At 37.9% G+C, this 15,700-nt stretch overlaps 2 protein-coding genes across 2 annotated transcripts; one reads left to right on the top strand and one right to left on the bottom strand.

Moving 5' to 3' along the window:
- Window positions 1-1,643: 1,643 nt before the first annotated feature.
- aldh1l2 (aldehyde dehydrogenase 1 family, member L2) lies at window positions 1,644-13,054 on the top strand. The gene is made up of 22 exons (XM_067428448.1): window positions 1,644-1,844; window positions 2,939-3,083; window positions 4,485-4,719; window positions 5,532-5,697; window positions 5,790-5,891; window positions 6,043-6,132; window positions 6,416-6,550; window positions 6,663-6,788; window positions 6,873-6,964; window positions 7,157-7,424; window positions 7,580-7,707; window positions 7,900-8,050; window positions 8,134-8,204; window positions 8,285-8,390; window positions 9,059-9,146; window positions 9,493-9,586; window positions 9,724-9,823; window positions 9,917-10,015; window positions 10,095-10,260; window positions 11,092-11,197; window positions 11,374-11,573; window positions 11,646-13,054. The coding sequence occupies exons 1-22, from the start codon at window positions 1,797-1,799 to the stop codon at window positions 11,699-11,701; spliced, it is 2,772 nt and encodes a 923-aa protein (XP_067284549.1). The 5' UTR covers window positions 1,644-1,796; the 3' UTR covers window positions 11,702-13,054.
- nopchap1 (NOP protein chaperone 1) lies at window positions 11,720-15,664 on the bottom strand. The gene is made up of 4 exons (XM_067428452.1): window positions 15,162-15,664; window positions 13,933-14,004; window positions 13,690-13,823; window positions 11,720-13,590 (listed from the first exon to the last, which is right to left on the bottom strand). The coding sequence occupies exons 1-4, from the start codon at window positions 15,229-15,231 to the stop codon at window positions 13,405-13,407; spliced, it is 462 nt and encodes a 153-aa protein (XP_067284553.1). The 5' UTR covers window positions 15,232-15,664; the 3' UTR covers window positions 11,720-13,404.
- Window positions 15,665-15,700: the final 36 nt, after the last annotated feature.

Here is a 15,700-nt window from a genome sequence, read left to right on the forward strand (position 1 = left end):
GCCTGTGTGGTCCGATCAAACAGATGAGCTACTGTAGCTCAAATTGCTTAAGAAGTTAATTCTGTTCTGATAAAAATGTGTCAGAATACATAGTGCATTGCAGTTTGTTATGTATGGGGCTGTATAGCCGCAGACCAGTCAGGGTCTATGCTAACACCATCCACCGCCGAAAGCGCCATCAGGGGGCACGTGAGCATCAGAACTGGACCACTGAGCATTTGAAGATGAAGCCTGGTCTGAAGAATCACATTTTCTTTTACGTCAAGTGGTTGGTCGGGTGTGTGTGTGTGTCGCTTACCTGGGGAACACATGGCACTGGGATGCACTATGGGAAGAAGGCCAGAGGAGGCAGTGTGATGATTTGGGCAATATTCTGCTCGGAAACCCTGGGTCCTGCCATCCATGTGGATGTTACTTTGACATACCACCTGGCACCTACCTATTGTTGCATGTACACCCTTTCATGGAAACGGTATTCCCTGGTGGATGTGGTCTCTTTCAGCAGGATAATGTGTCCTGCCAAAGAGCAAAAATGGTTCAGGAATGGTTTGAGGAGCACAACAACAAGTTTGAGGTGTTGACTTGGCCTCCAAATTCCCCAGATCTCAATCTAATCGAGCATCTGTGGGATGTGCTGAACAAACAAGTCTGATCCACGGAGGCCCCACCTTACAACTTACAGGACTTAAAAGATCTGCTGCTAGTATCTTGATACCAGATACCACACCTTCAGGGGTCTAGTGGAGTCCATGCCTCAACTAGATTTTGGCAGCAAAAGGTGGATCTACACAGTTTTAGGAAGTCATAATGTTATGCCTCATAGGTGTATGATAAAGTATTTTACTCCAATGCAATTACTTGTTACATTGCTTGTTATAATCACCCAAACTTGTAAACAAGTCTACTTTACACAAATATGAGTGCATTAGCCAGATTGTTGCTGAATGGCAGGTGTTTCATATATGATATGAGGCCGAAACCGGCAGGTGCAGTGCATGTAGGCGTTGACTATTTAATTTGATCTAACTGATAAATTGAAGGATACTGGTTTAATATTCAGTTTTTGAGAACTGAGACTTGAGTGTTTTTAGACCTTTAAGAGGCTGTATTGTGTTGACCTTGATTTATTGCAGTTTTGAGGAGGTCAGTTTTAATTTGATTTTGAAATTAAAATAAAATGTGATTTCTCCTCACAAATCAACTGTATCTTTGTTTTACATTGTAGTGTCTTTGGTGTTGAGGACTAGGCCTGGTGCATCTTTAAGCCTACATTCAGTTCAAATACAGAACTTTTACTCGGGTGGTATTAGCATTTTTACTGTAACGTTAAGGTATCTGTACTTTTACTCAAGTATGGTTTTCAGGTACTCTTCTTTACACCGACTCTCCCTGGTGGAAAACACAACTTGGTGGACCAAAACATGCATACCATTTTCAAAAATGAAAAAGGGGAAAATGTAAGTATTTTGTCTGGTAAAAGAAGCTATTCTTGTAACAGAAGGTTTTGCCTATTAAGAAGTATACTCAGACGGCCGGTTACGCGCATCTGTCTAAATGAATCAAAGACCGTAAAAAAATAAATAGCCGCCGTGACGTATAGAGCGGGAGCGCGCACGCACTGAACTTGCTTGGGGTCCGTTCAGTGCGCGTCGGTTTAGTCTGGTTCTGCTGCCACACTGACCACATACAGCCAGTCAGCGAACCGCAGGTGTGGGTTTACAGTGCCGCATGTTCCCAGCCCACCACCCCGGGCTTTAAACGTGATCTTCCTTTTACTATTTATATAATTTTTTACCATGTTGTGGACGGCGAACACGATCATGAGGAAATTCTCCTCGAGCTCTGTGAGTAACCGCATCTTCTGCATTGTGATTTGCTATAGATTTGAATGAATGAATGTATACGCGAAAATGTGCTGTATTGATGGCACACACATGTATACACCTTTAAACAAATTAATATGTTGATGACCTCTTAAATAACAATATTTAATAGGCGTTACCCATATACAGGTATTGTGAGCATGCTGTCAGTAGCTATAACCCGGTGTCTTAATGCAATATTGTAGGGTGCACACTTGTAAATGAATTTACTATATATAGCATACTATATGCATGCATGTTAATTAGAAAAACTATTTTATGGAGTTAAACCGGCTTGGAATCCCGTGTTTGCCACGTTGCTTGGTCGGATTACTTCTTGTGGACAGATCCGAGGCGAGTTGCATCAGCAGGGGGCGAGAATATGAGGGCAGATCATATTACTAATGTCACTATTACTAGAACACAAACTATCCAACAACTTCAAATCGCATGTGCACTGATAGATAAACATGTTGCATACATAATCTTGTCATGACAAGCAATAATACACAACGTTTGAGCTGTTTATGTCTCAAGTAAGTTAGATCTTAATTTTTAGACCCATTGTGCAGCGCAGTTGAAATTGCAACTTAAAATTATTTACATGATTGTTTAGCATGCAACATTTCCAAAGCATCAGAGTGTACACACAAAGCAAAATTGTGACTTAAAATATGTCAAATATATATATTTAAAAATACATAATGACAATAATAATAACAATAAAGAATGGAATGGAAAATATATTTATAAATATTAAGATATTTGGATCAATTATGTGCTCATTTTTTTTGTAATAAAATAATAATAACAATGTATATTATTTATAGTTTAAAACCTTTTTATCATCTTGGATATTGTCATTTGTCATTGACCCATAATAGACTATTATGTTGTACAACAAGACAGTGAATGATCTACTAATGAAGACACAGGGGCTAGTTTAAGAGAACAAAAGGCCCACATAGGACTGATAATGTTTCATATTTTAATGTCAGTCACAGTTTATGACCATATTCTTTTGTTTGGTGTGCTTGTCTTGATATGGTTTAACATTTTAATACTCTTTCACACAGGCTTACTACCAAAATAAGCTGAAGTTGGCCCTTATTGGCCAGAGCTTGTTTGGACAGGAAGTGTACACAAACCTCCGCAAGCAGGGACATAAAGTGGTGGGCGTATTCACAGTTCCTGATAAGGACGGCAAGGCCGACCCTCTGGGTAAGTGTCTGATGGGTGGGGGTGGGATAGATTGGAGCTCTGAACGGTTTTTTGTTACTGTAGTGTGCCATGGGGGCTGGGACGCCACTTTTGAATTTTGCAGATACATGAATTTGAAATGTTGAGTTGTAAGTGCCACATAAGTGGAATTGAAAGATAAATCCCTCTAATCAAATTTGTCAGGTTTGTGGATAGCATTAAGGCCATCATTGTTGTAATGAACTCTAGTAGGAAGTGAGGTTGAACACCAGTGTCCTACTTCAGTCACAACTAAATTCCTGAGCAGCACATTGGCTCACAACTCAACCGTGTGTGAGTGTTTATGTTTGCGTGAGGCGCAGGGGCAGTTCAGTGTCGGTCAGAGAAGCAGAAGTGCATCCCGGATAATGATCGCATTGTTTTGGTGAATAGTGGCGTGAAGCCATGTGAGGTGAAAAGTCCTCCAGCGATCGGAGCATTTGTGATCTATCTGAGGACAAAGAGCAGAGACGATCGTTCTCAAGAGTGTTTAATGTTTGTATGAATTACAGATGGTAAAAATCATCACCTGTTATCACCCATGTCATTGGCATGGCATGTTGAGTGCTAAAATTAAGAATTAAATTATTACAAAATTTATAATCATGTTTATAGTATATATATATATATATATATATATATATATATATATATATATATATATATATATATATATATATATATATATATATATATAATTTTTTGTTACACTATTTGGTTGAAGTAATTTTAAAACAATACTGTAAATGTCATAATAAAAAACATTTTGCACAAATTTTGTCACTGTTTTTTGTAATAGAGGTGGGGTAAATGTAGATGGATGAAATCAGGAACCACTATAAACTCCAGATATATTATGTTAATTATGTTACTTTATATACATGTTGAACTGTAGAACTAGTTGAAATCTTCAGAAACACTCTAAATAATTACGTTTAATCTCTAATGGTACATGATTATGTAAAGTTGTTACTGTTTATGACTGATACATTTATAGATTCAGATTTAAAGGGCAAGGTCAGTTACTCAATTATGCATGATATTGTGTGTATGATGGATATATTAATATTATTTTATTGAATAGTATGTGTACTTACGTGTACTTACCTAAGAAATTACAGGTTAATATAAGGTTAACAAGATGGGTTAAGGTTAGGTTTAAGGAAAGGTTCCGGGTTAGTACCTTGTTATAACCAAGTTATTGTATACTATAACTATAATAAGTACATATTATGGACATGGGGAACAGGACTGTAAAATCGACCTATATTTTGCTCTGGCTCTTTGTTCACTAAAGTCTGAATATGCCAGGTGCAAACACAATCTGGTTTATTTCAGATAGCGTATATAACTTCTCAGAACCAATCTCTGTCTGACCTTCAGCGGTGGTGGCAGAGAAGGACGGGACACCGGTGTTCAAGTTCCCACGGTGGCGGGTGAAGGGTAAACCCATCCCGGAGGTGGTGGAGGCATACAAAGCTGTGGGCGCCGAGCTGAACGTCATGCCCTTCTGCTCCCAGTTCATTCCCATGAATGTCATCGACTTCCCCAAACACGGATCCATCATTTACCACCCCTCCATCCTGCCCAGACACAGAGGAGCTTCAGCCATCAACTGGTGAGATGTTACTAAAGCTTCACTCAGAGACCTTTATATGGACACTCGTGGTTGAGCGTGTTAAAATTAAATGGATCAAACCCTTAAATTAACATATTGGGTGTTTATTGACCCGGGATGTCATTCAATACCCTCCCCCCATTCAAGTTCGACATCAACTTTCTTAGTGTTCCTCAGTCTATATTCACAATATAACAAGGGGGAAAAGAAAATAATACAAGAATGTGTTTTCTAATCAATTTTTGTCACAAATGTATAGGGTCACTAGCGACCCATGGTATGTAATAGTGTAAGTATATTTTTTCTGTGCAACAGTAATCTTTGATGACTCAGTAAGTGCATTTCACTTATTCCTCATGTCCGATACACACTGATGATGTGATCGTTCACTCATAATTACCATAGACAACAACAAACTAAAACACAAGTTTCATCAGCAAAACGTGAAATGGCTCAGAGGTGGATCTAGAGAAGAAGCTGTCAGAGATCAAAATGTTGATTCTGAAGACATTGAAAGTGATAGTTTTGGGAATATGCTTGAGATCGCAAATATGATGATTGTACTGGGGAAATGAGCTCTGGCAATAATAATGATGACTGTAAAAAGCATCTGCGCAAACTGAACCTGTAAAAGTTACAAAAGGTAATGAAATATGCTTTATTAAAAAAAATTTGCAATTGATGTTAAAATTACAAAAGAGTTTTATAATATTGCGGCAGTTAGAGATCTATCTGTGATCGCCAAAGACCCAGATATGTTATAATGATTGGGGAAACATTCATGCATTAAAGGGTTAAATATGTGTATGCAGGACGCTAATCGAGGGTGATAAGAAAGCAGGATTTAGTATATTCTGGGCTGATGATGGTTTGGACACTGGACCCATTCTACTGCAGAAGGAATGTCCAGTTGAACCCAATGATACAGTGGACACACTTTATAACCGCTTCCTGTTTCCAGAGGGCATCAAGGCCATGGTAACTATGAAGAAAACATTCAGACCTTTTTATGCAAACTAATCCTTAGATTTTGAATCTGAGTTTCCTTTAAAATGTTCCTGTTCCAACAGGTAGAATCTGTACAGCTCATTGCAGATGGCAAAGCTCCCAGGATCCCTCAGTCTGAAGAAGGAGCCAGCTATGAAGGAATCCAAAAGAAATCCAATGCCAAGGTGAGACACAGAAACAATTATGTATATCAGGCAAAATATAATTAAGCTGTGGGTTTTTGGGCTGCAAAGGTAAGCAAAGAAGGTCCAGGAATTTAACACAGGGTTAATTTAACACAGGTGTATCTGCCATTATCTGCCTCTCTTTCTTCAGGTGAGCATGGCTCAGCCGGCAGAGGCCATCCATAACTGGATCCGGGGTCATGATAAAGTTCCAGGTGCCTGGGTTGTCATTGATGGACAGGTGTGTTTTCTAAGCACACAGTTTGTTTGATTCTTGAATTAAAGTAGTCAACCTGTAATATGAATCTTTACTTTTCTAGCTCTTTAAATTGCAATTTTGGCCACCCCTGAAAGGGGTCATTCCATTAATATTACCTGAAATACTGCACATTGAATAATACATAAAATGAATCTCTTATGAGTCTCATTCATAGGCAAACTCAAGGCTAATTCTGATGATCCTACTATAAGATTCTAAGCGGTTGATGTTTTTACTGGATGTGTCTGTGTGTTTTGTTCTGTAGCCGGTAACGCTGTACAGCTCGTCCATGCTGAGCGGGTCGGTGCCCGCAGGTCAGCCAATAGAGGTGGAGGGGGCGTCTCAGCCTGGACTCATTGCCAAATCTGGCCTTGTTCTGTTTGGGTCTGATGGAAAAGCGGTTAGCTTCTAGTCTTTTATTCACTTAGCTTCCAAGCTTTTAATGCATTAAGTCTGTTCTACAAATTCATAATAAAAAGTATGAATTGCTTTAATATAATATCACTGTGCAGCTCCAGGTGAAGAACCTGCAGTTTGAGGATGGAAAGATGATTCCTGCCTCCAAATACTTCTCTTCAGAGGAGTCTGCCAGTTTGGATCTCACAGATGATGAGAAGAAAATGGCAGAGGAGATCAGGGTATGTGGATGTGCCTCAAAATGCATTTTAGATATATATATTTGAGTAATGATGCCATTTGTCTTTTGTTTCATACTTGTCTAGGCGATATGGAAAGGTATTCTGAGTAATGTTCCAGGGATTGATGAAACAACAGATTTCTTTAAGTCTGGAGCTGCTTCTATGGATGTAGTCAGGTGAGTATATATATATATATATATATATATATATATATATATATATATAAAGAAAAAAATTATTACAATAAAAATGACATAAGCACATAACTAAATCACTAAAACCTAAACTAAAATGAATGTGAATATAAATCTGTATGTGGAGACCTTGATGAACATTATAAGTGGATTATGTGTAATTGTTTGGTTTAGATTGGTGGAGGAGGTGAAGCAGAAGTGCGGAGGAGTTCAGCTTCAGAATGAGGACGTCTACATGGCCACCACCTTCCAGAGTTTCATCCAGATGTTCGTCCGACGCATGCGTGGAGAAGACCAGGAGGAGGAGCTGGTCATCGATTATGCGTCAAAAGATGTCAATAATATGACTGTGAAAATGCCCTATCAGTGCTTCATCAACGGCAATTTCGAAGATGCCGAAGATGGAAAGACGTACAACACGGTGAACCCCACAGATGGTTCGGTAAGTTCACTTGTCTCAAACACACACACACACACACACACACACACACACACACACACACACACACACACACACACACACACACACACACACACACACGCACACGCACACACATCAAAAAAGGCATATCTAATGGTTGCGTTGTGTTTTGTCAGGTGATCTGTAAGGTGTCATATGCATCAGTGGCAGATGTGGACAGAGCGGTTAGTGCAGCCAAAGAGGCCTTTTATAACGGGCCCTGGGGTAAAATGAACCCTCGTGACCGTGGCCGGCTACTCTACCGGTAAGATGGAGAAAGTTTGTGTTGACTTGCCACTTGGCCGATATTTGACATATGTATTAAAAGCCACACATTTGCTAAGCAAATAGTAAAATGGTGCTGTTACAACCAATCATTTGACCAGTAATTGATTTCACAGACATTTCATTTCCTGTTGGCCAGTTTTCATACTTTATGCCTTTCTTTTGTGTGCAGTTTGGCTGACCTGATGGAGGAACACCAGGAGGAGTTGGCCACTATTGAGGCGATCGACTCTGGTGCCGTTTATACCCTGGCCTTGAAAACACACGTCGGCATGTCCATTCAGACCTTCAGATATTTTGCTGGCTGGTGTGACAAAATCCAGGTCTGTGTGTTCACTGAGCAGGCCTTCAGTATGTACATTTTATTATTTCCTGTCATTGACGTATTATATCTTATTCCTCACAGGGCTCAACGATACCCATCAATCAGGCCAGACCCAATCGCAACCTCACCTTTACAAAGAAAGAGCCTCTGGGGTGAGTGAGTGTTAATGTGTGTGTGCTTATTCAAATTTGATGATCATAAAAATGTAGCATGGTATCTTTTTGTGTCTCAGTGTGTGTGCAATAGTGATTCCTTGGAACTACCCACTTATGATGCTGGCGTGGAAGAGTGCAGCCTGTTTAGCGGCGGGAAACACACTCGTCTTAAAACCTGCCCAGGTAAAACATGCAAACACACACATATACAAATATATTGATTGTTCTGATTTTATATATATATATATATATATATATATATATATATATATATATATATATATATATATATATATATATATATATATATATATATATATAGGGCTGACAATTTAATGTTAGATGTGGGGAAATAATGTGTTACAATTATTTACTTAATATTTACACAATATTGTCTGCTTTTGCTCAATTTTGCCCAAAAAAAATACATAATTTCACATCCTCATGGCCGCTGAAGCCTAAACGTTTATGTGTAATGAACTTGTTGATTTGATTCAAAAGTTGAATCAAATAAAAACTTCTTTTTTTTTAAAGCTACTTTTTGAAATGTCTATTTGATGATTTTCTCATTTAAAAATATAATACGTTTAAACGATCCTTTGAGGGTGATTTCTTTTCAAAATTGTATGTGCGATTAATTGATTAATTAGATTTGTATTATAATATATATATACATACATTATAAAAACTATACATACGTACATAAAAAAAAAAAAAAAAATATATATATATATATATATATATGCATACAAACATATATACAAAATATAATTTATTTCTTTTCTAAAAAACACAAACTACTGAATTAAAACTAGATATATAATCTCTTTTTATAATCTCGATTGTTCCAGGTGACCCCACTAACCGCACTGAAATTTGCCGAGTTGACGGTCAAAGCTGGCATTCCCAAAGGAGTCATCAACATTGTTCCAGGATCAGGTGAATACATTAAAGAAATATTCCAGGTTCAGTACAAGTTAACCTCTGTGAACGACATCTTCTGTGGCCTATTGCTGACCACCACAGAAAATAACTGCGTCTTCTGAGTTGAACAAAAATACACTTAATTTATAGTAATGCACTGACAATGGAAACCTACAGGACGAGATATTCCAGAAGGTTTAAAAGCAGAAATAAGCAGCTTGCGTGTTTATTAAAGCACTTCTATTCCATAAAAATGTGGTATATGAGAATTTTTGGTTAATCAGCAGCTTATGTCACTAATATAATTGAGTATTTCTTACTCCTCTTGATGATTGACATTTCTGTCATCTCTTTCTCTCAGGTGGTCTGGTCGGGCAGAGGATGTCCGATCATCCTGATATCCGTAAGCTAGGTTTCACAGGCTCTACTCCCATTGGCAAACAGATCATGAAAAGGTGAGTCACCTCACTAAAATCAGCACTGTAATATATTACTCTGTTACTCTATGTCACGTACAATGACAGTGAATCGTTACAACCTTTATACGGTGCTCTGAAAGAGCTTCCAGCTGATGATGTCGGTCCTGTTGCAGCTGTGCGGTCAGTAATTTGAAGAAGGTCTCTCTGGAGCTGGGTGGTAAATCTCCCCTTATCATCTTTAGTGACTGTGATATGGACAAAGCAGTGAGAATGGTGAGAAAAGACAGCTAGTGGCAGATTTTTTGCTCGTACACACATCCCAGAGCTTCCTCTTGAACTTGCTGCATGTTTGTGTGTACGTTGCAGGGCATGAGTTCTGTTTACTTCAACAAAGGAGAGAACTGTATCGCTGCGGGCCGGCTGTTTGTTGAAGAGTCCATCCATGACGAGTACATCAGGAGAGTGGTACGTGTTCCCCGACCAATCTTAAAGCAGGCCGGCTGCTTCTACATCGGGTCATACTGATGTGTTTTTGCATGCTCAGGTCGAGGAAATCAAGAAGATGAAGATCGGAGATCCTTTGGACCGCTCCACGGATCACGGACCTCAGAACCACAAGGCCCACCTGGACAAGCTGGTGGAGTACTGCGAGATCGGCGTGAAGGAGGGAGCCACACTCGTCTGCGGTGGGAGACAGGTGGACCGACCGGGTGAGCCCTCCAATCTAGCCAGACACACATGCTTTAAAAGGGGTTGGAACAGAAATTTGTTCTGTACATATTTTTAAACATAAGTTTGGCACATTTGGTCATGTATATTCATATAAGCATTATTCCCAATGTTATTTTAGTATAATGTCATCATTAGAGCATTTATTAATATATCGAATCAGCTTTTATTTGTAGATTTTAAGATGAACTAATTTTGTTATTTGCTTTTATAATATTTTATTTTTATTATTTAAAATTTTTAGTACTTCAGCTCAAACGTTTTATTTATTTCAGGGCATTCTCATTTTTTTAATTGTCATTTTAAGTTTCATGAGTTTAGGTTTTTTTAATCATACATTTTTTGTACTTTTCTGTCAACTAATTGTTTAGATTTTTTCTATATCGCTTTCATTCATTTTTTATATTATATTTTTATATTTATTACTTATTACATTTTTTATTCGTTTATGTATATATATTTCGGTTTTAGCTTAATTTTTTAATTAAAAAATTATTTAGGCAACATTTTAAAGTTTTTCATTTGTTTTTATCTGTTGTTGTTTTTTCTTCTACATTTTTAGATTGTATTTATTTCTATATAGCTATATAAATTAAAGCTAACTTTAATTTATTTGTATTTCAGTTTTAGTTTAATTTTTGTACTTAAACTTATTTAGGTAACATTTCTAACTGTCTTATAAGTAATATTCAAACTTTATTTTATTTCAGCTTAATTTCAGTTACTAGAATACATTTGAAGTAGTTCTAGTTTTGTTAACACTAACAACACTGAATATTCAATTTATTATATATAGCTGTTTATACTTCCAGGTTTTTTCATGGAGCCCACAGTGTTCACAGACGTAGAGGACCACATGTTCATCGCCAAAGAGGAATCATTTGGCCCCGTTATGGTGGTATCTAAATTCAAAGATGGGTAAGCAGTCTTTTTCTGTCTTTAGGAGGGAATTCTGTGGCTGTCTGACCTGCAAATTGAAACTAAATCCAAGGCAGGAGCTCGTCATGACAACATTTGAGCAGAACATCAGCATAACAGATCTTATCACTAAAGAAGAGCGTATCCCTGCTGATACCATTGTTTTACTCCATCAGGGATGTAGATGGAGTTCTGAGCAGAGCAAATGACACGGAGTTCGGCCTGGCCTCTGGAGTCTTCACCCGTGACATCAACAAGGCCATGTACGTGAGCGAGAGACTGGAGGCGGGAACTGTGTTCATCAACACCTACAACAAGACAGACGTGGCGGCTCCCTTTGGAGGCTTCAAACAGTCCGGCTTTGGGAAAGACCTTGGTAAGCGTGATAAAAGAACTATTCAATCTCTATCAATCCATGAACATGATGACCATATGCATGTGTATCCAGGTGAGGACGCCCTGCACGAGTACCTGCGGACTAAAGCTGTAACGGTGGAGTATTGAAGGAAACCTGAGGCGGGATAGACTGCACGGCCCGTGACTGCAGCCCGAAGTGGCACAACTGTCTTGCTTTGGCTAGAAGAAGGTTTGATAGGAAATCCAGAGCATTTCCTGCCATGACTACACTGATGTGCCTACATTTTATATCACCCTTTTTTCTGGAAATGCTGGCGAACAACATTTTTAAAAATGGGGAAAAAAAGACCTCCAAGTGGACCCAAGGACACAGAATAATTTTTTATCTAGTAGACACTGAAGAACCATACTGACAGAGGTCAAGTGAATTATGAGATCATTTCAGGAAGTAACCACAGTAGTATTATGATCTTGAGCGTTTTCTAGACAATTTGTCTGCTCACACTGAACGTGAAACTGCTGCACACAGATGCTGTTTTGCCACAGAAATAGGAACCAAGTGACCACAAAAATGCCGTCTCTCATAACACAAAACTGCTCATTTACACAACCGTTCAAATGTTTGTTGTTTTTGAAAGTCTTATGCTCAGCAAGTCAAAAACACAGTAAAAATAGTAATATTGTGAAATTTAAAATAAGTTAATATATTTTAATATATACTTATGGTGGCAAAGCTGAATTTTCAGCATCATTACTCCAATCTTCAGTGTCACATGATCCTTCAGAAATCATTCTGATATGTTGAAAACAGTTGTGCTGCTTAATATTTTTATGGAAAATTAAAAAAACAGCAGTTTTTTTAAAGGAAATCTTTTGTAACACAATTTAATGCATCCTTACTGAATCAAAATATTTATTTCTATTAAAAAAGTCATTTAAAAAAGTCTTTGACCCCAAACTTTTACAAGTTTTTCAGACAAACACACACACATTTTTAGTTTTATATATAGTCTTATATTTAAAAATCATGTTGCCATCTGTACCATATTTGTACACCTCAAGGGTTTTAATATACATAGCTTTTTCACATCACTCATTTTTATTAGCATAACTGTATATATTTTATGAAAGGATACAACTTGTCTTATTTTATATATTTAATTATGCATTCCAGACAGGACATTTTAAAAGGGAATAACATAAACATGTTGTTGTCTTTGCAAGGAAGTTATTTATTTTGTACAAAAATATGAGACATGCTTGATGTAGTAACTTCAGTGCAATGTGAATTATTTTTGACATCATATTTGTTTGCCACATGTTCGGTGAATGTTCATGATGCTTTTGTTATGGGTGAACACTTCACACAATGACTTGCATTTGACAAAAGATGAAATGTTATCATGTGCAGATGTCAACAGGAGTATTTCATGTTCTGTATAAGCTGTCAGCCACAAAGGAAGTGTCATATTGCCAAACATACACAACATTATTTCAACTTTACATCAACTACAAAAAAATTGAAGGAACGTCGGGAAACCATCTTTACAATAAAGAATGGAAATGGCAAAACTTTGATTATTTTTTAATGAAACTGAGCTTTTACTTTGTGTAGATAATGCAGAATACATTATATTCAAGTATATTCAGCTGAGACTCTACTCCCTCCCTACATAAAAACATCTCCAAAGTCAAATGAAATGTACCTTATATGAGTCCGCCAGCTCAACAGGACATAAAAGCACGGGTCTCTGCTCATTCCTGACAACAAACAGACTTGAAATGTCCATGCATTTCATCCATAGGCACAGAAATGGCCTGCCGTGAGTTCCAGTGGTCAGTATGTTCTCTCACTCGCCCTCTTTCTCTAACACCTGTATGTTGACCTTTCTTTTTTTGTCACCTGGAAGTTTGAGTTTCTTTGCAGTGACAGTTTGCACCTCTTCCTCTGAGCTGTCTTCCTCAGATGATGATGATGATGATGATGACTCCTCTTCGCTGCTGTCTGATTCCTCCAGCTCAACCAGAGCCACATCCTGCAGGGCAAACAAATCAGGGTATTATGAAAGAAATGAAACAGTGTTATGTTTAGACCCTTCATGATGAACTACAGCTGGTAGTGAGAAGAGACGCACCATCTCAATGACTTTCTCTGCGTTCTCCACACACTCGATGTCAAAGAAACCACCGGGAGCCTCGTCCATCTGCTGTCTCAGGGACTCATTGGCCTGGGCCATTTGGGGAAGGAAACTCTGCAATCTGTCCAAGACTAGCGCACAGAAACACAATACATATACATTTCATTGAATATAGTTATGCATTAAAATAATCAAAATATATAACCTGCAAAATACAACTGATGACATGAACACACTCACCACTACTTCTCGAGACTCTTTCTGTCTGGAGCGAAGCACTTTTAGAGCTCAACAGAAGTTTCTCATGGATTCCTGGAGGCAACAAAGTTAGCAAATATATAAATATAATATATATTAAGGGTGATGAATCAATAAATTGCAATTAATCGCATCATAAAAGTTAATAAAGTTAATGTAAATACTATACATATATGTGTGTGTGTGTATGTATATTCACTATATTGCCAAAAGTTTTAGGATGCCTGCCTATACATGCACATTAACTTTTAATGACATCCCATTCTTAATCTGGGTTTATGTGCAGTCATGTTGGAACAGGAAGGGGCCATCCCCAAAATGTTCCCACAAAGGTGGGGGCATGAAATTGTCCAAAATGTCTTGTTTTGCAGAAGCACTAAGACTTCCTTTCACTGAAACTATGGAGCCACGCCCAACAACTGAAAAATAAGCCCACACCATAATCCCCCTCCTCCAGTGGAGAACACATCTCCACTGCTCTAGTAGCGTAGCAATGTGCGTTACACCACTGCACCACATGCAGCTGCTCAGCCATGGAAAGCCATTCCATGAAGCTCTCTACGCACTGCTCTTGAGCTAATCTGAAGGCCACATGAAGTTGGGAAGTCTGTAGCTATTGACTCTGAAAGTTGGTGATTACTGCGCACTGTGAGCCTCAGCATGCGCTGACCCAGCTCTGTGATTTAACGTGGTCTACCACTTCAGGGCTGAGTTGCTGTTGTTCCAATTGCTTCCATTTAATTATAATACTACTAACAGTTGACCGTGGAATATTTAGGAGTGAGGAAATTTCACAAATGGACTTATTGCACAGGTGGCAACCTATCACAGCCCCACAATTGAATACACTGAGCTCCTGAGAGCGACCCATTCTTTCACTAATGTTTGTAGAAGCGTCTAAGTGCCTAGTGCTTGATTTTTGTGTGTGCTGTCAAATCAATTGATTGCAATTAATGACAATCAAAAATAATTGTAAATATACATAGCATTTAAAATATATATGAATTATATATATATATATATATATATATATATATATATATATATATATATATATATTATAACAATATTATAACGTTATATAACACTTAATAACGTTAATGTTTATCTAATCACAAATATGCAAATCGAATCACATCTGATCCGAGTCTCTCTTTAAACTGGTTAAAAACCTGAAATCGAGCTTTGGTTTTTCTCAAAGAATGTCTCACCTTGTCCATTGCCACAGGTCAACAAGTCTCTAGAAGAGGTTTTCTTGATCGTGTTTTGTGTTTCAGCCATGGTTTGCTCCTCACATGTACAAGTCCACTTCTATCCACATGTGTTTACACACAACATATAATAACTTCCGCGTTGAAGGGTAGAGCGGAGCCACTGGCGGCGCCCTCTAGAGTTTTGGGCGTAACGTTAAAAGATTGCCGTTTTTCTTCTTCAGGAATTAAAGCCGTCATGCTTGTTTGACAACATTTTATTTCTGTCTTTGGAATGCAATGCATGGTTTTAAAAATGTGTCTAAGATAGTGTTAATGTGACCTAAATGAAAAAAAAAAAAACAACAACAATAAAAAAAAGTATAAATTGGTTTTAAACCCATAATTGAAGAAACACGTAGGCTGAATCCGAAATCGCCCCCGGGCTAAACCATCATTATTCCCTGCGTTCGTCCACTTACAGTTCACTTGAAACGAGTGAGTTAATTCAGGCAGTTATTGTTTGTAACTTAAATCGTCTGTGCACTCGTTTATAAATA

This window comes from Pseudorasbora parva, chromosome 20, assembly GCF_024679245.1.
Source record: "Pseudorasbora parva isolate DD20220531a chromosome 20, ASM2467924v1, whole genome shotgun sequence".
NCBI lineage: Eukaryota > Metazoa > Chordata > Actinopteri > Cypriniformes > Gobionidae > Pseudorasbora > Pseudorasbora parva.